The sequence below is a fragment of the Callithrix jacchus genome, chromosome 6 (assembly GCF_049354715.1).
Source record: "Callithrix jacchus isolate 240 chromosome 6, calJac240_pri, whole genome shotgun sequence".
In the NCBI taxonomy this organism is placed as follows: Eukaryota; Metazoa; Chordata; class Mammalia; order Primates; family Cebidae; genus Callithrix; species Callithrix jacchus.
The window spans coordinates 137,980,722-138,005,350 of NC_133507.1; the positions used below are offsets into that span (position 1 = coordinate 137,980,722).

A 24,629-nucleotide genomic window follows, 5' to 3' on the forward strand; every position below is an offset into this window, starting at 1 on the left:
GAAATAAAATAGAAATAAAAAAAGAAATTGTTGCTCAGGAAAAAAGAAAGAAATTGTTGTTGTTCATCCAGAATTATTTGAGTGTGTAAAATTGATTTTACCAGGTTTAGGTCAACCAGTTATTGGTGACTTTTTTTCTCAAGCCAGAATAATCTAAAAATTTCTTTTGGCTGTATTTTGAGATCTGGTTTTAAATCATTAATTTTTTCCCTTTTTTCTTTGATTTTTCTCCCCACAACTATCTTTATTGACAAAGCTGCTTCTTTATAAATACCCCAGTGGAGAAGTATTGAATAATTTCCGGAAATCTTCACAGGTTTCTATAAATCATTGATTTAGAGAATTACTGTCTAAATTGAATAGAAATGTTTGCGCATTCTGTGGCATTCTAAAGGTTAACATCCAGGCGTTTGTCAGATCTGAAAAAAACAAAAACAAAAACATGCACTTGGTTTTCTCCCTGCTCCCCCACCCAACCCCTGGAAGACCATTTCTCAAGGAAATTGATAGATTGTTTCTTGATAGATTTTATGATGTGCATTCCTTATATCCTGGAGAGATTTTCGTTTCTGTTTAGTCTGTCATGTGTTCTATGTAAGAACACTGGCCCTAAAAATTCACTTTCCCTCTGCTATCCTTATCTACCTTCTAGATTAGTATTTTAAAACAGTTCAGTAAAAGTCTATGGCCTTTTCTTTCCCTGACACCTCGCTCTAGTCTTAGTGCAATCACAGGGCTGTTCTCTCTGTGTGTTAAAGCTCCAGTCCATGATCTTGATTACCTTGTGGTGTTGTCGAAAGAAATGGACCATTTCTCTTCTTACCTTTGATTAAAATGTAAATTAGCTGGTTAAAACATACCACACCGACCCAGAAGGCTGCTGTTCTGTCATTTGATCCCAGCTATAATTACACTTTTGGCTCTGGTCCTCCTAGTCACTCTTCTGGAAGCTTGGGTATGCTGAACTTCTAGTTTGCTCCCATAATGGTTTGCAGCATAGCTAAGTTAATCTTGCAGAGGCCTGAGAGGTATCTCACACGCTCATGCTCCTATTCTCTACTCTTCTGAGAAAGCTTAGTTTTTAAGAATTGCAGAAATGATTCATTTAGCAAATATTTGAGTACCTCCTGTATTCAAGAAGAATTGATTCAGTCTCTTCTACAAGGTGCTAAAAACCCTCAATTTTTATGATAAAACTCCAGTCAGTTCTAGAGGTAAAGTTTCCCCAAGGAAAGAAAAAATTGCCAACAATTCACAGTGTTTTTGTATGTTTTCATCCTCTCTGGATCCACAGCACATATTTCCAGTGGAGGGGAGAGGAGCTAAGGTCAGGAGTGGACACATGCCTGTTTAGGAAGTTTTGTCATCTTAAGAGATGGGAATCATTCCAGCTTTTTCACTTAATATGATTTTGGTGAAATAATTTTACCTTTATGAGATTTTCTTCATCTAAAAAAAAAATCTCAAGAGATATTAATGAAATCACAGATACTTAAGCACTTTGAGCAACTGTTGGTTAGGCGATTTTGTTGTGCCAGTGTCACAGAGTGTACTTAAAAAAACCCACATGATAGAGTCTACTACACACCTAGGCTGCATGGTTAGGTGATTTCGTTGTGTGAATGTCATGGAGTGTACTTACACAAACCTACATGGTAGAGTCTGCGACATACCTAGGCCATATGGTGTGGCCTATTGCCCCTAAGGTACAAACCTGTGCAGCGTGTTACCATATTGAATACTGCAGGCAGTTGTAACAGAGGTATTTGCATATATAAACATATCTAACAATAGATGCCTAGGGAGGCGGAGGTGGGCACATCACCTGAGGTCAGGAGTTCGACAGTCTGGCCAACGTTTTTAGTAGAGAAACTGCATCTCTACTAAAAATACAAAAATGAGCTGGCGTAGTGGTGTGTGCCTAAAGTCTGAGCTACTCGGGAGGCTGAGGCAGGAAAACTGCTTGAACCTGGGAGGCAGAGGTTGCAGTGAACCAAGTTCACACCACTGTACTCCAGCCTGGGGGACAGAAGGATACTCAATTAAAAAAGAAAGGAAGAAAAGGTAATGCCTTGTACTATGATGTCATGGCAGCTGTGATGTCACAAGGTGATAGGAATTTTTCAGTTTCCTTATAATCTTATGAGACCAAACATCATTTTGGCTCTTTGTTGACCAAAACATCATTTTGTGGCCCATGAATGTATTTGAAGGGAAGGCAATAGTCAAAATCTAAAGCAATAATAATATTATCTATAAAAACATTGAACCTTTGAGATCTGATGTTTGTCTTGGACCTGTTGAATACTTAGTGTTAGAAGTGATTTCTTCATTTTAAAAGGATAAGACCACCATTTGACACTGTAGTCCCAAAATCTACTAAGTATTACTCTTGTCATATAAAAGGATTGCCTCTCTTAATGTTGCTATACACCCTTAAAATGAAAATGTCATCTCTTGGACAGAGAACTTGCATGAGAATGTGGACATCTCAGGTCTAATCCTGCTTGTGCAGCTGATATATACGTGACCTTGATTTCTGTTTATCTCTATGCAGGTGTTCTAAGGCTTTCTGCTCTTTTCATGTCCACTGAGACTTCTCATGTACTCTCAGCAGACATCCTCACTTGGTTAATGGTTAAGACTTCAGTCTCTAGAGTCAGCCATTATGAGTCAGTCCCCCTTGCCCTGCAGTGTGGCCTTAGGCATAGGTTACTTGCCCTTTCAAAGCCTTAGTTTCCTCATGAGTAAAATAGGGATTATGGGAATTTCTGTCTCATAGAGTTGTAATGGGGGTTAATCGAGCAGTGTATGCTGTTCACTGTTGTATCCCTAGGACCCAGCAAAGTGCCTTGCAAATAGTAAGAACACAGTGTTTGGAGTAAATGATTTTAAAAATCCTAGTCATGTGCCTGGCATGTTAGCAGTCACAGTAGTCTGTTCTCACACTGCTGTAAAGAAATACCCAAGACTGGGTAATTTATAAAGGAAAGAGGTTTGATTGACTCACAGTTCCACATGGCTGAGGAGGCCTCGGGAAACTTATAGTTATGGCAGAAGGCGAAGGAGAAGCCAAGACTTGTCTTATGTGGCGGCAGATGAGAGCAAGTGTGTGTTAGCACAAGAGAAACTACCTTTTATAAAACTATCAGATCTCCTGAGAATTCACTCACTATTACAAAAACAGCATGGGGGAACTGCCCCCATAATCCAGTCACTTCCCACCAGGTCTCTCCCTAAATACCTGGGGATTACAATTCAAAATGAGATTTAAGCTGGGCTTCTTTGGGAGGCTGAGGCAGATGGATTGCTTGAGGTTAGGAGTTCCAGCGTAGCCTGGCCAACATGGCGAAACCCCTATCTTCACACAAAAAAAAAATAAAAAAAATTAGCTTGCTATGGTGGCACAAACCTGTAATCCCTGGAGGCTAAGGGACAAAAATTGCTTGAACCCAGGAGGCGGAGGTTTGCAGTGAGCTGAGACCCCTGCACTTCAGCCTAGGCAACAGTGAGACTGTATTTAAAAAAAAAAAAAAAAAAAAAAAAAGAAAGAAAAAAATTTTGGTGGGGACACAAGCCTAACGATATCAGGTGGGAACTCCTTAGTTTTCTGGCCCATCTTATGTAAAAACATGACTGTTTTTGCATTTCTTGTCTCAGTGAAATGGAGTATCTCATCCTGCCTAAAATAAATTCCTTTACCTGTGCCCTGGATCCTTTTTTCTTCTTTTTTTTAATTTTAGTTTTTGAGACAATCTCTCTCTGTCACCCAGGCTGGAGTTGAGTGGCACAATCACAGCTCACTGCAGCTTTGACCTCCTGGGCTCAAGTGATCTCCCAATTTGAGGATCCTCAGTAGCCACCTGAGTAGCTCACAACCGGCTAATTTTTTTATATTTTGTCGAGATAGAGTCTTACTTTGTTCCCCAGGATGGATCCCCTTTTTTTTTTTTTTTTGCCTCATCTGGTACTTTAGGCCACTAATAATTTCTTCTCTCTGTATTTTTAGCTTCTCTCTCTTTACCACTAGCTCCTTTCTTCCCTCATGTTAAATTTCTTTAACACAAAATAAAATAATCCCCCAGCTTATTCCTTCTAATTACTACCTGTTACTAATTACTAATCTAATTATTATCTTTTCTTCCAGAAGCTACGTTCTTGGAATAATAGTCTGCACTGCGGCCTTTCATAGCTCATTCTCACCAGCTTCTGCCGCCACCACATCCCTGAAACATCTTTCAAAAGACACTAACTGCTAAATTCACTTCAGCTTTGCAGTCTTTTTGCTTTCTTGACATCGCTGTAGCAGTTGACATGGTCAATTATTCCTACTTTCTTGAAACTCATATCGTCTTAACTTTGGCTTCTCTAGATTTTTTCCAGTTTTTGGCAACTCCCTCTCAGATTCGTCTGGGGACTGCTTTTGTGTGTTCCAGGGTTGATGTTCTGTAGGATTTGTCCTCAGAAAAGTATTTATTGAACTTATGCTTAACATAATGGGAGGCCATTAAAGCAAGGGTTTTTAATCAGGGTCCAAAGATGGCATCAAGGAATCTGAACTACCTGAAATTATATTCAGACTTCAAGACTTAAGATGTTCAGTGCTTTACATGATGCTAAGTGTTTTACACGCATTATCTGTTTAGACCCACTTTGCCATCCTATGAAGTAGATTCTTTTACTGACCCCCAACTTAAAGCTCAGGAGACTCAGGATTAGAGAAGATGAGAAACTTGCCCAATATTGTAGTTGGTAAGTGTTGGAGTAAGGATTTAAGTGCAAGCAGTCTGACTCCAGAGCTTGTACTTCGAACTCTAATGTCATTTTGCCTTTGCAATGCATGTCCCAAGACCTCTTTTTTTATTTCACATACAGAGCCTCAAAAACTGCTAAATATCTATCTTCAGCTCAGATTTCTATCCCATCCACTAGATAGCTAAGGTGCCTGTAGGTCCCTCAAGTTCAGTATGCCAAAATTCACTTTATTATCTGTTTTCTTCTTCCTACTCCTTTCTAACTCCTCTTCATGCTATTACTCTAGTTCAGTGAATGACACCTGATTTCTTGGGAGTCTTCCTTTTTTTTAACCTTCTATGTCTAATTGGTTTACCAAGTCGTATTACGTTTACTTCAAATCTAACCCTTTCACTTAAGGTTTGTCTGGTGGCTAATGGCATCAATTTTGTGGTCAAATTTGGAGCTAAACTCAAGCATTTCCCCTTAAAAGCAATTGAAATTGACAAGTTGCTCAGTTTCAAGTGGCAATAACAAATGCCTGCCTTCCAGGAGGTTGGATGGGAGAAAGGATGAGTACAGGATTAGTTCTTTCCCCTTACTGTGTTTTAGACAAGGGTTCAAACTCTTGAGCCTTGGTTTGCTCATTCGTAAAAGGATGCTGATAATAGCTAACTGATAGGGCTGTTGCTTAACATTGTGACTAGCACATGGTAAGCATTAAGAAGTGTTAGCTCTTAATAGCATCGCCCACTGCCACCGCTTTTATGTAGGCCTTCTCACCTTAGCCTGCCTCACTGAGATAACCTCTTCACTAATTTCCCTAATTTGTCTTACCCCTTTCTAATCCATGCAGCTACTTGAGTGCCTTTTTAAAAAACAAATCTGATCGCATCACTGTCTTGCTTAAAATTCTTAAAAGTAATGATTCTTAATTGTGTGTGATAGACAGAGAGTGCAGTGGACTCACTTGATATAAAAACTACGAACCCTCTTCCCAGAAGAATGCTCTAACATACTAAGTTTTGAACTTTGGATATAATTTCAGGTAGTTTACAGATTCCTTGATGTCATCTTTGGACCCTGATTTAAAAGCCCTTGCTTTAATGGCCTCCCATTATCCTCAGCATAAGGTCAAACTCTTTTACACAAATGAAGGAATCCAGATCAGCAGAAAGAAAAGAGGCACCTATTCATAATCCAACTATCTAGAGAAAACCATTTTCTTTTTAAAAAATAAATAAAAATGAACTTATTTTAAAAAACCATTTATTATTTTATAACATGTCATTAACCAAGTAGAAAATGAAAAAAGATATATAAAATCTTGGGCAACATAGTGAGACCCTGTCTTTACAAAAAATATAAAAATTAGCTGGGCATGATGGCACACACCTGTAGTCCCAGCTACTCTGGAGCCTGAGGCAGGAGGATGGTTTGAGCCCAGGGTTCAAGGCTGCAATGAGCCATGATTACACCTGTGAATAGCCACTACACTCCAGCCTGCGCAACAACACAGTGAGACTCCCATCTCAAAAAACAAAAACAAAATATACAGGATATAGAAGGAACTCTTAAAAATCAAAAAAATAATTTTTCAATTATTCCATGGACAAATGGGCAAAGATTATAAATAAGCAAATCATCGAAGCAGAAACTCAGCTGGCTTATAAGTGTATGAAGAGGTCTTCAGTCTCAATTAGTAATCAGGTAAATGTAAAACAAACAAAACAGAAAAACATTATACTGGCAAATATTTTTAAACATTAGGTGATACCAGTTGTGGTGAGAATATGGGAGAAATAAGAACTTCTGTGTCCTGCTAAGGGGGAATGTAAACTGTTACAATAGAACAGTAGACTCAACTACTGAACTCGTCACTAGGGAAAATGGTTTGTAAACATGGTGAATCCATATCATGGATCAAACTGCAAGTAACAGCCGTCAAAGCCATCAATTACGTATAAATACAGCCATATGGACAGATCTCTAAGGTCAGCATTGAAGGAAAATTAAGAAAAAGAATGAGATCCATAATAGTACAAAATCACCTTGTGATTAAAAAACAGTATTGGGTAACTTATAAAGATAAATACACATCTAAGATATATCAGTAGGTATAAGAGGGTAAGTGGGGTGCAGAGGGAGTGGGAAAATCACTATGAAGGGGAAAAGTAGTAAAATACAATGAGAAGGGCCTTGTGCAGCCCATATGTGATTATATGCTAAGAAGTGATTAGGAACTTTGAATGACTGAACTCCCTATACCTGAGATCCTCCTTTAAAAAGCTCACCCTTCTTATAGAAGAAGCCAAGACAGTAAGTTACAATGATAGGAATTAAGCTACCAGTGACAAAGTGCTCAGTCAACCTTCTGCCTTCTGTTGACAACACTAACCTGCCCTAGTTATATATAAAGAAAAATTTACTTTCATACAAGTTTCGCAGCTTTTCAACATCCATGTACCTGGAAAGATAAGAAAATTAGTATATCTTTCCATGTGAGTCCTTTTGATTGATTCAGGCTATAGTGTAAGTTTCCTTTCAGTTATTCCAAGGAGAATCAGCATGACCAAGCAAAGCAGGTTCCAAAGGCAGGAAGCAGAAGGAATATGATGTTATGGAGCTACCTTTTCTTTTTTTTTTAAGACGGAGTTTCACCATGTTGGTCAGGCTGGTCTTGAACTCCCAACCTCAGGTGATCCTCCCACCTTGGCCTCCAAAGTGCTTGGATTACAGGCGTGAGCCACCACACCTGGCCCTGGAGCTACCTTTTCTGAAGAGTCTGCTCTGCCATTGTGGGGCCTTGGGGCCACTCGTCAATGTAAGTGCTTGGCAACAAGTCTGCTGAAACAGGCGGACTTTGTGGCTTTTGTAGTCTCTCTTGGACAGCACTGGTCAGAGCTACATAAGCCTCATCGATGCTGGCATGTTCATCACAGCAAAACAAGACATTACCTCCATTACTTCAACACTGGCTTCCCCGTACTTGGCCAGATTAGCTTTCCCACGGGACTCATGAACTTGTGCCAGTAGAAGATCTGGACATAACTTCTTAGCATCATCTGCCTGTATGTAGTGACCCCAAATACATAAGCTTCATAACTCACGGCAATTACTCCGCCACACTTCCATGATTTGTATTGTACAACTGCACAAAGTTTACTCTTCAAATGAGGATTTTGCTGCTGCTCCACTTGAACCAAAAAGAAAAACAGTCCATGTTCATGAGAGCAACCACATGTTCCTCTAGCCATTTTTCAACATAACACCTGGCCACACTGCCAACAGTGGGTGCTACAAATGCTGGGCTCGGTGCCCATTGCAGGGAAAATGGAAGGGCTCTTGAATATCTTCTTGCCTTTCTGGGAGGGGGCCAGAGAGTTTCGAGAGAGATTTATTTCCTGTGATGATGGAGGAGCAGAGAAGGGGTTGTAAAGGATCCTGCCCAGACAGCCGTTCCCACAGTTCGGCAGGGATCAGCTGAGAGCAGTGTGCCCTGCAACGAAGCCACCAGACTGAGGACAGAAAGCACGTGTACTGCCTAGAGAAAACCATTTTCTTTCCTCACGTTTTTTAATGCTCCTACTTAATGTATTTTCTAGCTTTATCTCTCACCTCTTCCCAGCTTGCAGCTTATGTTTTAGCCCAATACAACTATTTTCTATTCTCTGAAAGCGATAGGTTATCACCTATTTTCTATTCTCTGAAAGAGATAGGTTATCACTAACAAAAATAGTATTTTGTTAATTGTCTATATATATACTTTTTAATTTGGCTGAAGGTGTTGATGGTGTGTTAATTTTTGTGTATTGGAGAGTTTAGGTTCTAGCTTAGTGGCAGATAGTATGTATTCAGTAAATATTAGGCTAATTAAGTGAATTGCAAAATTTATACATATTTGTGAAAGAAAATGAGAAAATGAGAAAAGGAGAAAGAACAAATTACCCATAGTCTCACCATTTAAATGCAGCAACTGCTGACATTTATGTCTACAGTGATCTTGTGTGGATAAATTTCTACTTTCTTACTGCCTTCATAGATAACTTAGGAAAGAGAGTCATTCCCCTTTCCCACTTCACATAGACATTATGAATTTAGTATATGCAAAATTTCTAATAATGCTATTAAATGATTTGGCCTGGAGAATGTTAACCATACTAAACTTTCACTATTTACTACGTATGACTGGAGCTGCTTTTTACTTGCCTGGTGCTGGAGAATTGTATATATGCCTCTGTCCTTCCTTCCCTAGAACCTCGTTTTGGAGGGTTTAAGAAATTCTTCATGCGATTCAATTTTATATTCCCACAAAGCTTAGCCTTTTATGTGTAATGCTTAACACTACTATATAAGCTAATCTGTATTTTTGGAAGAGAATGGTTGCTGTACTGATGGTGCTTTTCACTGTAGTGTTTTCCTAAGGAGCAAATTGAAGCTCAGAGAGGTTAGCAGCTTACTACACTCTAAACTCTAGATAGATAAAAATTAATACATACTGAATGCCATCAAGAAGGTGTAACATTCCAGGACTAATCAGTGGCAAAATTGAGACTAGAATCCGGGTCCTTTGACTCCAGCTCTTCAGTAGCTCAATGTTGTTGGTTTGTCGCTTGGGAAGAACTGGCAAAGGTTAATTGAAATGACTGTGATCTTTTTTTTAAAACAGACCCAACTTCTAATGGACTTTTATTCTGCCTTGGATTTCTGCTTTTTTTCTTCCGTTTTTGCCATGAAGCCTTTGCTTTTATTTTTTTATTCTATTTGCAAGATTCTGGGTGACTTATCCCTTGTAATATTTCCTGGTTCCCACCTTTCTGTCTTCTACTTAGCCCTTCTATCCCTCTCAAAGGGAAAAAGTTTAGTGGTGAATGTGAAAGATGCCAAGTAGTGAAAGTTGTAATTCATGGATATATGGCTGTGATGATTACTTTAGTTCTTTTACCTGCCTGTAAGAGGAAATTCATTATTGAAATTGAGGAAGCTGGCCGGGCGCGGTGGCTCACTCCTGTACTCCCAGCACTTTGGGAGGCCGAGGCGGGTGGATCACGAGATCAAGAGATCGAGACAATCCTCCCCAACATAGCGAAACTACGTTTCTACTCAAAATATAAAAATTAGCTGGGTGTGGTGGCTTGGGCCTCTAGTTCCAGCTACTCTGGAGGCTGAGTCAGGAGAATCACTTGAACCCAGGAGACAGAGGTTGCAGTGAGCGATGATTGTGCCACTGCACTCGATCCTGATGACAGTGCGAGACTCCGTCTCAAAAAAATAAAATAAAATTTAAAAAGAAAAGAAATGGAGGAAGCCCAAGTATGTTTTATGTTTCTTTGCTTCATTTTATTTTTAAAATTTATTTTTGCTTCTTTTTTTTTTTTTTTTTTTGAGACGGAGTTTTTCTCTTCTTGCCCAGGCTGGAGTGCAGTGGCACCATCTCAGCTCACTGCAGCCTCTGCCTCCTGGGTTCAAGTGATTCTCCTGCCTCAACCTCCCTAGTAGGTGGGATTCCAGGCATGCACCACCACGCCTGGCTAATTTTGTATTTTTAGTAGAGATGGGGTTTCTCCATGTTGATCAGGCTGGTCTCCAACTCCCAACCTCAGGTGATCTGCCCACCTCGGCCTCCCGAAGTGCTGGGATTACAGGTGTGAGGCACTGCACCTGGCCTCTTGCTTCATTTTTAAGATAACCTCTTTCGAGCCTCATTGTCTGAAGGTTGGGGCTTTGAGCAAAAAAACTAACACATTTAGAAATACTAGTCTTTAAACCCTGAGAAATTTTAACTGTTTTCACCTTAAAAAATGATAAGTAAATGAAGTAATGCATATGATAATTAGCTTAATTTAGCCATTTCACAATAAATGCATAGTTTGTACTTGACAAATATATACAATTTTTATTTGTCAAAATAAATGAATTTTTAAAAATTCTAGATCTTGATTGCTAATTTCTCATATCAGTCAGCCATTTCTGATGGCTGCTTTTGCCCCAGATTGCATCTTTCTCTGGGAGAAAAATCTTCATTTCTTCATATTCGGCAGCTTGAGGGAGAATAGGCAGAGTCTTTGGATTTGATTTTCTTCTCTTTTGCAATTAACTTGACCTCCTCCTGACTTTAAGACAGGCTGTTAAAGCCAGCATGTTACTTGAGACAAGATGCTTGATATACTTTTTCTTAGCACAGAGATGCTATTGGACGGTTAGCATACTGCACAAAATAGAATTAGGTTTATAAAAAATGAAATTGAAAGTTTTTGGGGAAGTTTTTTTTTATAGTTTAAGATTTCTCTAAGAGGGAAAGCTCTTGCATAATTAATTAAGGGTTGTCTACTAAGTTTTGACAGTTGTAAACAGAAGCTTTTAAAGCTCTAACATACATGATGGAGAAAATGGGTTGTTAGACACAAAGGTTTCTGTGTACATGGAACACTAATAGCTGTCAATTCTGAGACAGGAACTAGAATATAATGTCTCTAGAGTAGATGGATTTCATACTTACATGTTAAATTTCCATTACCTGTGCTTGCAGTTTTCATCTTTTGCAAGGACTTTTTGATGTGATTGCTTAATTCTGATTCCCATTCTGCTGTGAGACAAGCCAGGGCTGCTTCAAGTTAGGCCCTTAGGAGCCCAGTGGTTGGGAAAGAGAAGCAGCTTGTTTGTAAAACAACTACATGCACCTGTTGTTTTTCTTGTCGTCGTCTTCTTTTGGGGCTTGGAAAATAAGTTTTAACTTTTCACAACAGACAGCAATTCTGGTTTTGTATTGTTTTATTTTAAGGGAAATGTTTTTTTTCTAGCCATGAAGATGGACCCACTGCTAAAAAATTAAAGACTGAGGAAGGGGGAGCCCACTTCAGCATCTCCAGCCTGGCTGAAGGCAGTGTCACCTCTGTAAGCAAATCTTTCCCAGTGTGCTTCCCCCTTTGCTGGAAGGTTGGGGCTTGAGGGAGAGTGCATCAATTTTTGTTAGTCTGTTCTTATCACTTTCAAGTAAGATCATGATCACTTTCTCTGGTCCTTGCTCTGTATAAGCCGTAAAGACCCATTCCATAATTCTTCCTTTAAGTAATTATTGTCATGAATTACCTACAGAATTCACTATATGACATAAGGTATATAGAGCTCTTTATAATCTACAGAACATGGAACATCTCAGTGTTGAGATTTTACTGTTGGCTTCATTTTGCAGCTTTTCAACTAGTCAAACTGATAGGATAAGTGGGGGTTAGTGATATGTCTTAATCTTCAAGTACATACAATTTAAGTTAGTATAACTTTCCTGTTTTCTAACACACAACTTCAGAACAGGATTCATAAGTTTAGGATTTCCCCAAGCTAAGTATCAGATTTTTATTTAATTAAAAGTTTTTTTCAAACTTTAAAATACTACCTTATTTTATTTTATTTATCTATCTTTGTATCTATCTATCTATCTTGCTCAGCTAGGAGGAAGAATATTTTATTTAGTTTTAGAGATAGGGTGTTGCTGTCACCTAGGCTGGAGTACACTGGGCTCAAGTGGTCCTCCTGCCTCAGCCTTCTGTGTAGCTAGGACTACAGGCACATGCCACCATACCCGGATATTTTTTTGTAGAGGTGGGGGTCTCAGTATGTTACTCCTGGGCTCAAGCTGTCCTCCAGCTTCAGCCTCCTACAGCGCTGGGGTTACAGACATGAGTCACTACACCCAGCCAAATAGTGCTTTCTTTTAAGCAGCATTAGTGTGAATCAACAGATCTTAAAAATTGGCCAAAAACTTTTTAGCAATATTTATTAGGAAGGATAGTCAGGGAATAAAGGGCATGCCTTTATTCTTACCAAAAACAGAAACTCTCTCAGAAAAAATGAATGTGTGAAAAATGATTTAGGTTTCATTTAGATGTTTTATATAGAATAATAAAGGAAAAAGTCATGTTGTTCTGAGAGCTTTTCTGCTTCTTACACCTGAGCAAACTGGAAACTGTAGTGCATTTTGGAACCCCATTGTTTTCTTTCCTATAAGCTAAGTGGTTCTTGGGCCTGGTTAGGGTTGGGGTCAGCAGATTAAAAACAGGTATAATCAGAAAGTTCCATATAATACGGCAGAGTTTCGTTTTTCACACTTCCTCTCCCAGCACTGTGGAACATCTTTGTACATAATCTGTTTTTACTTCGTAAGGACATACTCAGCTTGGATATGCTTGTATATTCTACCAAAACTTTAGTGCCGAAGGGTCAGCCGTAGTCCCACTAATGGGAAGTTTGGCGAATCGGGTACTAAGCTGTGTTTCTCATGTCATCTTAGTGGGGCAAATGTGTTCGGAACGAACCCCACGCTACATAATCCCCCCCTTTCTAATTGGTTGGGTGACAGGATATACAGGCAGTCTGCGCTACAGAAAGCCCTCCAGCTGTGCTGGCTGGTGGCTTGAGTTGTAATACATTTCTGACCCCTCTGGAAAGAAATCAGCTTGAAGAAAGCAAAGTGAATGAAAGCATAGAGGGCAGCTAATTGACTAGTGGAATCTGTCCACCTTTCACAGAGACCTGGAAATGAAAATGAATAGAAAAGCCCTTCTCTTTGTCTTTGGTTTTATTTTATAAGAGCACACTTACTACATTAAGTCATCTTGTATTGCTTGGGGTGCTGCTATAAAGAGAAATACCTGTAAGTTTATAACCTGTTGGTATTTTCTAGGTTGGAAGTGTGAATCCTGCTGAAAACTTCCGTGTTCTAGTGAAACAGAAGAAAGCCAGCTTTGAGGAAGGTGAGTGGTTGGCTTTGCTTTTAAGAGAAGCTGTTTAATTAAGACAACTGATTTAAAGTCTAGATTAAGAACTGTAGCCTTTTGTTGTGACACTTTAGCATTTTTTTTTACTGGCGGATTTGTGGTTGTCCCTTGTTAGGGAGCTCACTGAGGCAACATTATGAGCACATGAAGGTGAACTCAGCATGGATTTTCCCAAAAAGGGACTAATTTGTAGGTCTCTATTAAAAACCTTTGGGCCAAAACCTTGGAGCTTTTAGTTCCACTTCATTTAAGTATTTTGAGATTTTGTGAGTGAGCTATAAGTAAAACACTTTTATTTCACACTTCCTATTTTCTTTCTTTCTTTTTCTTTTTTTTTGGAGACGGAGTTTTGCTCTTGTTACCCAGGCTGGAGTGCAATGGCACCATCTCGGCTCACTGCAACCTCCACCTCCTGAGCTCAAACGATTCTCCTGCCTTAGCCTCCCGAGTAGCTGGGATTACAGGCATGCACCACCACATCTGGCTAATTTTGTACTTTTAGTAGAGTTGGGGTTTCACCATGTTGGTCTTGAACTCCTGACCTCAAGTGATCTGTCCACCTCGGCCTCCCAAAGTGCTGGGATTATAGGCATGAGCCACCACACCCAGCCACATCTTCCTATTTTCAGAGACACATAATTCTTGTTCCATTCCTAAGAGGTTGGGGCGTATTTATAGTAGACCCAGAAAGACCTTGATGCTGCCCCTAAATTTAATCCTCAAAATGGCTACATGGACACTTTCTTTATCAGATGGTACCTAGAATCTCATTAAGGCTGTGGCTAATATAAAAATAGCTTCTAGGGCTGCACAGAGGGTCTGGGACTAACATTCATTCACTTGATTGCATTCAGATTGCTGTTAATTTACCCTTTGAATGGTGGCAACTGGCAGTTGTTAATCCTGCAGGTTTATGTATAAATTGTTAAATTTATTATTGCTACTCCAGGTCTGGCCTGTCTTTGAGCTGACTTCTGTGTATATAAGTGTTTATATTTGTTCATGTGTGTATAGAACTTTCTTTTCCAGCATGTTGCTGGGGGCAGTGAAATGACTTTTTTTTTTTTAAGAGACAGGGTCTCACTCTGTCACCCAGGCTGGAGTGCAGTGGGAGGATCATAGTTCACTGTAACCTTGGACATCTGGGCTCAAGTAATTCTCCCTCCTCACCTCCTGAGTAGCCAGGACTTAAAGGCATGTGTGTCACCATGCCTGGCTACTTTTTAAAGTTTTTGTAAAGACAGGGTCTTACTCTGTTGCCCAGGCTGGTCTAGAACTCCTGGCCTCAAGTAATCCTCCTACCTCGGCCTCCCAAAGCCCTGGGATTACATGTGTAAGCCACCATGCCTGGCCAAAAATTACGTTCTTTTTTTTCTTTTTTTTGAGACAGTCTTGCTCTGTTGCACAGGCTGGAGTGCAGCCTTCACCCTGGGTTCAAGCATTCTCTTGCCTCAGCCTCCTGAGTAGCTGGAACTACAGGCACATGTCACTCCACCTGGATAATTTTTGTATTTTTAGCAAAGGTGGGGTTTTGTAGTGTTGGCTAGGCTGGTCTTGGAACTCCTGACCTCAAGTGATTGCCCACCTTGGCCTCCCAAAGTGCTGGGAATACAGGCTTGAGCCACCATGCCTGGCCCAAAAATGAGGTGCCTAGAAGCACTACTACCTGCAATAGGTCTAATAATGCACCTTACTACTTAGAATCTAGGAATCCTGGCAAGATTCCCACATCTACTGTGCTGTTGCCCAGAGGCAAGCATAAGCAGCTGAGCCTCACAGAGAGCTTACAGTCTACCAAGCTAATCCTATTGGCAGACCACTAAGAATCTCCTGAGGAAGAACAGCTTTATTATCATAGTAATCTGCAGTCTTTAAGTGATGTCTGCAGTCTTTTGAGATGGAAGAACTTTTTGTCCTGCTAAGAGTTGCCATATAGGAGAAAAACTTTCAGTTTTAACACAAAACAAAACTTCATGAAAATAGAAGGAGATCTAAAATTCTCAGTGACAGTTTTCTAGAAGGATTAGTGAAAACAGTACTTCAGAACTTATCTCTTTAATGTGGTGGAGTGATGAAGGGACTTTCACAGTATTACACCTTGTGTCTGTTCAGCTGCATATTGTTACCGAGTGTTTGGAAAGGGGCAGAGATGCTACTGTGACAAGTCAATGAACTCTATTGTCTATCAAGACTACTGTGTTTTTGAAGGAAAATTGAGTCTTTCCTAGCTTTCAATTGTATGTTGACAATTGCCTCAGCCAGTCAAAGTCCAAGGTCCCCCATTTGGGTCTGTGTTCAAGTCCAAGGTCGACCCTGTGGTTGGTTTAGGCATGGTCTCTTCAAGGACTAAATCTAGCTGTCGTCACCATTATGTGGCAACCACTAGTTGTTTCATATCCACTATGTGCAAGGCATCGTGCTAGCACTTTATTATGTTATTCTAATTACCCTGCATAGCAAAAGAAATGAAGAAAATGTTAGCGCTTTAACAGCTTTTGCCAGAATTTCTGAGAGAATTGCTTTATTGGGGAAATAACTTTGATAAGTGCTAGGGTAGAGAATGAGTCTCCATCTCCAGACTTGGTTGGCCAGTACAGAGGCTCTGGAGGCAAGGGAAGCTCCTCAGCATAGAAGTAGAAAAACTATCTAGTTCAGAGAAGAGGGGCTGAGGATAAAAAGGAGGCAGGGAGACAAAGTGGATAAATTTATGCACAGTCACGGCCTTTTACGAAAAACGTTCCAGACTAATGACCATAAATTACTGGGCGTCAGTAAAACTCTGGAAATGCTACGTTTAAGTATTTGGGGAAACTGATGAAAAGTCAGTTTGGTGTCTGGCATTATTTCATGCAGAGCAGAGAAAGTACCTGAGCGCACAGGAAACCAGAGTCTGAAGAGACCAGGAGAGTCAGTTTCTGAAAATTTACTCACAACTGAGGAAAATATACCTTATCCCCGGCTGTGGGCTTGGGGATCCAAAGCAGTCTTGTGAAAATATCAAGATAGATAGCATATTAGTTACAATAAGTATTATCCCCATTTTACTAGTAGATAAACTGTAAAATTGGAGGAGATGCATTCTCCCCAAAGATCACATAGGAATTCAAACACATGTCTCTTTCAAATACTGGATTTTTTCCTTAGCCATAATGTTTCTTTTGATTCCTAATGCCTTCTTTTCCTACACTTTTTAAAACAACATTTATAAGGTTATGTATCTGAAACCTTGTGCCCGTTGATAAGACTTTTGATGAATAGACTGTCTTTTTGTGTTGAATGTGACTTTGAGACCCAGCATGTTGCTAGTATTTCAAAAAAGGATGTCCCGCTCACCTCCGTCTAACTAAGACTTGGTAAATCAGAGCCTTCTGTTCATGTCACAAAACCAGGCTCTCCACAGAGCAGTCAGAAAATGGGACTGCTTGTTAGCAATTAGTTCTCCTTATGGTTCTAACTTGGCTTCCCTTTTCTCCCTTCTGCCTTTCTTGCCAGCTCAACAACTTGTCTCTTTGTTGATGTCCTGTTCTTTGTTTTGGGCATCTTGTTTGTGTGTTCTCCCACTAGGGCATCTTTTTATAAGCCAAGACTCACTTCTCTTGCAGGCCCAAAGAGTTCTTCCCTAGTAGTGATCTTTTAGAGAGATTTCTGTCCAGGGTGGGGAGACAGGAATCCCTTCCCCTTTATTCCAGTAAATTCATTTTTTAAAATTCAGTTGTCAAAAGTGATTAGCAATAGACAGTTGGTAAGATTGTTTGACCCTTAGGTAGAACTTGGCTGTTTTTACCTATCATTATAAACTAAAATATGGGCATAGTTACTTCTTTCTCAGACCTGATAGTAGCATAGTCAAACTGAGAATCTTGTGATTCTCTCCCCGACCTCAGCAGTTTATATATAGTGGGCAGCTACACATTTTCTTAACTTCTGGTTTTCAGTGTGAGGGAGGTATCTTGTTCTAAGCTTATTGGCAGAGGAGATAACCAATGCCCTGAACCCTAGGAAGTGTGTTCTTTCTGGCTGCCCTTTTCTCAGTCCCTTCCTGAGTTGGGAAAGTACCTTTCTTCCATTCTCTCTACCCATCACCATTCTGTCACCACAGTGTTAAAATAGAAAACAATTTTTTCTCTCTCTTTTTTCTTTTTGAGAGAGTGTCTCACTCTGTTGCCCAGACTGGATGCAGTAACATGATCACAGCTCACTGCAGCCTCAACCTCCTGAGCTCAAGTGATTCTCCCCTCAGCACCCCGACCCCAAGTAGCTGGAACTACAGGTGCACACCCACACACCCGACTGATTTTTGTAGTTTTTGTAGAGATGAGGTTTCGCCATGTTATCCAGGCTGGTCTTGAATCCCTGAGCTCAAGCGATCCCCAAAGTGCTGGGATTACAGATGTGACCCACCAAGCCCAGCTCAGAAAACATTTTGACCACAACTCTATGTATAATAATCATCTATCAGTTGTGAAAGTAGTGTTGTTTCCCTGCTTACACTATTCATAAGTGCATTATTGCTGTCATCTGGGATTTGTTATCTGTAGTTTTGGTTTCAGAGAATCTCCAGAGGCTCTTCACATTGAGTTTATCTACTCGTTTGGACATCTTCCACTCAAGTGATCAAGAGTTGCTAAGGAGGAATGCCAGGATTTCCAATTCCTTGCCCTTTCCCAACTTAGGAAGAATGCTAAAATAGTCAAAATATAGCAGGTTGGAGAAGGAAAAGCCACATTACTACTTGCCTCCAGACTATTCCTGTGTGATTATGTCTGAATTTATAAATTCCCAGTGAGTATGGGAGATTATGTAAAATAGCTTGAATGTTCCTGGTGTGTCAAAAACAGGTTTTATGAGGGCCTTAAGAGCCAGAAAGGATAGATATATGGGGACAGATAAAAGGATGGAATGTAACTTAACTTTATAATGAGATGATTCTCTCTTTCAAGGACCTTGTTTTTGCCACTGAAATTGTAGGTTTTCTATTAGGCTTATGTATAGTGACAAGTTAGCAGAGCTCCATGCTACCAAATTGAATTCATGTGAGCGTAACTGGTTTTAAAAAAAAACTCAAAAGAAGGCCTCCTAAGTAGAAACAGTACAGACCCCAAACAGCTTTAACTTAATGTGCAAGAGAGCAGTAATATGTACTTGTCCATTGGATTAGAAGGTGATCATTTCATTTTTTTCCCTTTCACTTTGGATTACATCTCACCCTAGAGTCTTTTTCCTTTGTTCTTCAAAGCTTCTTTAATCTCATTTATCAAAAACATGCTTTCATTTTTAAAAGATATTTTCTAAAATTCACTTTCCAAGCAATTTCAGCACTAGCTAGAATATGGTATAATTAGTAATATGATATTCATCAAAGCCAAATAGTTTTTTCAGTGTTGTTTTTGTATGGTATAGCACTATCACATTTGCATGGCTATTTAGTTACATACATTATGTGATTTTCTGCCAGGAGTCAAGCCCTAAAACAGTGAACCTTCAAGAATTGGGATCTAGAAGAAATCTCTCTCTTTCGTGTGTGTGTGTGTGTGTTATTGTTTTAATTGATCTGATTTATGTAATCTTGGGCATGAATTTTATAATCAATTATACTCTGCCCAGATAAGAAGATAAAAATGTAGCCTTTGTCTGCACAACACTGATAAATTTAAGAAAAATAATCTCTTTCAAATACCTTGAGCATCTTAAAGGAAAGATACCAAATAAGTCACTAAAATTTTAAACATCTTTAGCCCTATAGATTTTTTTTTTAAAGAATTTGACACGCTTTCTTAGTCCTTTCCCAAAATAGCATTGACACATACCTAGTCATGAGAAAATTTATGATTAAGGATTATAGAGGTTTAGTCTGTACTTCATATTTTTATTATATATCTGACTTGTTTTTCACTGATTTTCTTTTTGATTCATTTTAAATTGTTAAACCTCAGAACTTGATGATATAGTTCTGAGGTTTAAGGATTTATTCCTTATTTATCAAGACAAGTGGTCTCATTGTAACACAAAAATCAGTCTGTTTGGAATTATAGAGAATACCTGCTGAGAGGGAGGATGTTATCCCATGTGGTAATTATGCACCATTGGCCTTTCAGGTGTTGTTTTTCTATGAGGCCCAGAGTAGTTAGGATGACTTTTCACAGAATATTGCAAATACGTGGAAGACTCTGGATCAATTCCAGAGAGCCAATTCTTGGCCTCTTGCAACTTAAACCTTTTTACTGGTTATGTATATTTCACTGGATAGCACAGCACCACCCTGAAGTTTACTTTTAATATAATGAAACTCAGCAGCCAAATAATTTAAATGAAATCATTGAAATGAAGATGAAAATAAAAAATAAAAAACACATGACATAGAAACTAAAGACCATTACACACACATAATCATTTTAAGAATTTTCATTTATCAGCGACTCTTTCTAAAAGGCTTTCATCTCTTCTTACCCATCTTCTGAAATCCTTTTAAGTTCCTGTCCATTTGTATCAGAATATCCCTAATTACAGGATATAGCTGTTGTAAAATATAGCCTGGCTATCTTTTAAGAAAGAGAAATGTCTGGTAGTATAAAAATGAAAGTGTGTTTTCTGTAGTTAAGTTCTGTTAACTGAAAAATAAAAAAAAACAAGATCTATAAATTTAGAAAAAGAGAGCTTTATTTCTTGTAAAGGGTTACAGCCTTCAAGGTGGAAATAGCAAAGGGGAAGTGGACCCTAGATAGCATAGAAGTTACATATTACCCCCTTTTTACTGATGGATAAACTAAAATTGAAGAAGATGCATTTTCCCCAAAGATGACATAGGAATTCAAACATCTCTCTGTCAAATACTGGATTTTTTGCCCATACTATTTCTTTTGATTCCTAATGCCTTCCTTTCCTACACTTTTTAAATACAACACTATAGGGTCATGTATCTGAAACCTTGTGCCTATTGATAGGACTTTTGATGGAAGACCGGGAAAGGCTATTCCCAGTCTATTCAAAGGCTGGGAAACATGGCCTGTAGCCAAAGCCCTGAGACAGGACCATGAAGGAGGGTTTGGGGTAGGGGCATCATGCTGACCAGATTGGCTAAACATACATATTCAACAGATTGCAGGAGGATCTATGAATATTCATGAAGGTGGTGCTGATGCATGAGTTTTAAACATGCATGTTACTTAAGACCCATGTTCACCTTGTAGGGAAGACATTTAAATATTACAAGTAGACCCTGTACATCAAGAGGTCTTTTCAGGACATGGCATGCAAATGGGCAATCTTTATACAATCCACTAGAGCCAGTTCATGGCTGGTAGTCTTCTTATCAGGAGACAGTTAACGAAATCATTCTCTTGTCCAATCAAATAGTTGTGGCTGGTAGAACCAGAGTTCACTAAGTCAGTATCTGGTAGAGCTGCCAATTATCTTAAAAACAATATTGTTTATCCCAAGGCCAGTGCTTGGTTAGCTGCTAAAGAAGAAAACGTGGCCGTGCGCGGTGGCTCACGCCTATAATCCCAGCACTTTGGGAGGCCGAGGCGGGTGGATCACGAGGTCAAGAGATCGAGACCATCCTGGTCAACAAGGTGAAACCCCGTCTCTACTAAAAATACAAAAATTATCTGGACATGGGGTGCGCGCCTGTAGTCCCAGCTACTCGGGAGGCTGAGTCAGGAGAATTGTTTGAACCCAGGAGGCAGAGGTTGCGGTGAGCCGAGATCATGCCATTGCACTCCAGTCTGGGTAACAATAGTGAAACTCTGTCTCAAAAAAAAAAAAAAAACTGTGGCAGTTAGAACATAGTTTATTCTTTAAGTGTAGGGATTCATGACGTAACCCTCGCCTGGTATGGCCTTAGATCCTGTCTATAATTTGGTACCTTATTGCTACAGAGTTTGTTCTCTCAGTCTTATGATATCCATTTTAACATTAATGCTGAAAGGTTATGTCTAACCTGCAAAAAGGTGGGGTGCGGGGTATAATGAGATGCACCTGACCCTTTGTCATGTCATCGCCAGAAACTCAGTTAAGGTTTTCTGAGGTCCCCTTTGTCAAGAGGGGTTCCATTTGGTCAGTGGGGAGCTCAGGATTTTTAGTTTACATTTCTCAGCACCTGAATTTCTTCCTGAGAGCTTTAAAGAAAGTCTTTATGAAATAGATGACAGTTCCTGTTTTCTCATGCTACATAGGAAAGTTGCTTGCCTTAAATCTGCTGAGTAATTGTTCTTTTTATATTGAAAATGGAAAGGATAATTTTCCATCTGGCTGAAAATGTGGAACTCATGAAGGCTTTCTCAGCATCAGAACTAGATGAGCCCAGAGTCCATTCAAACCTGAATTTATTGTACTAAACCACTCCTGGTATTAAGCTTCTGTTTTAGTCCATTCCCATGCTGCTATAAAGAATTACTTGAGACTGGGCAGTTTATGAAGAACAGTGGTTTAATTTACTCACAGCTGTGCAGACTTAACAGGAGGCATGATTGGGAGGCCTTAGGAAACTTAGAACCGTGGTGGAAGGGGAAACAAGCACATCCTATCATGGTGGACCAGGAGAGAGCACGAAGCGGGGAGGGCCACACTCTTTTAAACCACAAGATGTGAAAAGAACTCACTGTCACAAGAACAGCAAGGGGGAAGTCCTCCCCCATGATTCAGTCATATCCCACCAGGCTTCTCTAATTCCACATGAGATTTGAGTAGGGACACAAATCCAAACCATACCATTTCAGCTTGCGTTGATGACCTGGGCCATCAGTGCAACAAGGCAAGTGCTCACAGTTGGTTCTGATAGAAACACAGAACTCTTGGGTGCTTGGAAGAAAGGGCATCAAGCTTGCTGTTAGAGTTCACCCTTGCAGTAAATGCTAGAATATGATTTATGAGGCAGAGAACAGTTTTCAAGTACTTACTCATGGCAATTTGGTTCTTTCCGCCTCCTACAGATTCTGCAGTTCTTCCTTCCATGGTAGATATTGTCATGCAGGGTATTGCACTTGGTTCTTCTTGAATGGGGCTGTCGTTAAGATTGCTCCTTAAGCCCAGATGGTTGAAAAAGGAAACTGATTTCAGATTGTGCTGATGTGCAAACTGCTTTAATCAGTGACTTAAAGTGACTGCTGGTGGGAAACAGCAGAAGCTCTTAACCAATTAAGATGTTTAGGAAAGGATGTTTGACTTTTGTTAAAAAAAACGTCACTAATCAACTGAAATGTTTTAAGAGGAGCCAAGAAACAGCTAGGGGTTCCACTTAAATGTAATAAAAGTGTTTGGGTCCTCCCCTTTCTAATTGCATGCCCAAGGCAAAAAATACGCTGACACAGAAAGAAGTGGCAAGTGTAATTTGGTACAGTTAGCCTGTCAGATCCATGTGTGTCTACATAAAATCTAGAATAATGTCATGCTTGCTTCTTTGGCCAGAAAAGGGAAGGGAATTTAATTCCTTTATAGAACAGTTTCAGCAGGGTTGGAGAATATTACCAGCTTAGATGTCTTTGGAAATAGGAGAAAATTTAACTTGTTTTTAGAGCTTCCTTATGGACAGTGGGAGAAAAATCTTCAGTAAATAGTTATAATTAAAGGGCCATTTTCATTTTCCTTTGTCAGATTAAACTGCTGAAATTTATAGTTATCTCTTCATGTCTCTCAGTGATCATGAGCTTCAACCATAACACTCAGGATAATAACTGTATTTCATTGGTTGCCATTGAAGTCAGGAGCCATTGCTCACATAAGGACTACTTTACAATTCCCTTGCCCTTGGAATCCAGTAGTGTTTTCTTGGGGCATTGAGGGTAAGTTATGCTGTCTAAGTTTTCATACTTTGTGATAGAAACATCTAGTTTCTCTCTTGTCTGTGGACAATCTCTACAAGTCTCTTAGATAAATTGTACTTATTAATTCTACTTTTTAAATAGTTTTATTGAAGTAGAATTTTCTATAAAATATACTGTTAAGTATAATTTGATGAACTTGTAAATTATAAGAGTTGTAAAATTATCACAATTCAGTTTAAAGAACATTTCTCTCACACCCAAAAATTCCTGGGAACTGTTCATAGTTAATTTGGGTCTGGAGTGCACACCGGTGGTGGGGGGTTGCCAGTTGATGCCAGCCTAGGTGACATGTTCTGATAATCTTGAGTTATTGCCCTATCTGTTGAATGGGCTGGCACCATCTTGGGCTTGACCAGTTGTAATTTAGCTGCAGCCTTCAAGTAATCACTTGGTGGTGGAGCATTCTGTAAGTGCCTGGATTGTCTCTGGAATGTCTAAGCAAACATAATTAGGCAAGCTAGCAATGCAAGGGAGTATCTGGTGGAAAGGAGGAGAGTAAAGGTTATTTCATAACTAAAAAGTTAATGTGAAGGGCCTCAGAAGGAAAAAGGGCCTAACAATAAGAGTATTCAGATACACTCTTTGTTCTTTTCTAAAAATGTTTTAGCTACTCTAGGTTATTTGCATTTCCCATGTAAACTTTAGCATCAGCTTTCTCTTTCCTTCTTTCCCCCCTTCCTTTTCTTTCTTTTTTTCTTTTTTTTTTTTTTTTTTTTAAACAGAGTTCCACTCTGTCACCTAGACTGGAGTGCAGTAGCATAATCACAGCTCACTGCAACCTCTGCCTCACAGGTTCAAGTGATTCTCGTGCCTCAGCCTCCTGAGTAGCTGGGATTACAAGCGCAAGCTGCTATACCTGGCTAATTTTTATGTTTTTTTTTTTTAGTAGAGGCGGGGTTTTACCATGTTGACTAGGCTGGTCTTAAACTCCAGACCTAAAGTGATCCACCTATGTTAGCCTCCCAAAGTGCTGGGATTATAGGTGTGACCTGCTGCGCCCTGCCCAGCTTTTCAATTTATATGAAAAAGCCCACTGGTATTTTGATAGGGATTTCATTGAGTCTATAGAATAGTTAAGGGAAAGTTGCTGTTTTAATAATACTGAGTTTTCTTATCCATGAACATGGAATAGTTATTCATTTATTTAGATCTATTTACTTTCCCTCTATAATGTTTTAATGGTTTTTAGTGTACAATCTGTACACCTCTTTTATTTATTGCCATGTGTTTTATTCTTTTTGATGATGTTATGAATGGAATTGTTTTTTAACTTTATTTTTGGAATGTTTGTTGCTGGTGT

At 39.4% G+C, this 24,629-nt stretch overlaps 1 protein-coding gene across 2 annotated transcripts in view; it reads left to right on the forward strand.

The window, feature by feature from the left end:
* XRCC5 (X-ray repair cross complementing 5) overlaps nucleotides 1–24,629 on the forward strand; it is a 95,103-nt gene that overhangs the window by 39,945 nt on the left and 30,529 nt on the right. For both annotated transcript variants that reach the window (XM_017973703.4, XM_054257915.2), the window contains exons 15-16: nucleotides 11,535–11,628; nucleotides 13,415–13,484. In XM_017973703.4, the coding sequence (XP_017829192.2) occupies nucleotides 11,535–11,628; nucleotides 13,415–13,484 (164 nt within the window). The remainder of the gene's footprint in view (nucleotides 1–11,534; nucleotides 11,629–13,414; nucleotides 13,485–24,629) is intronic.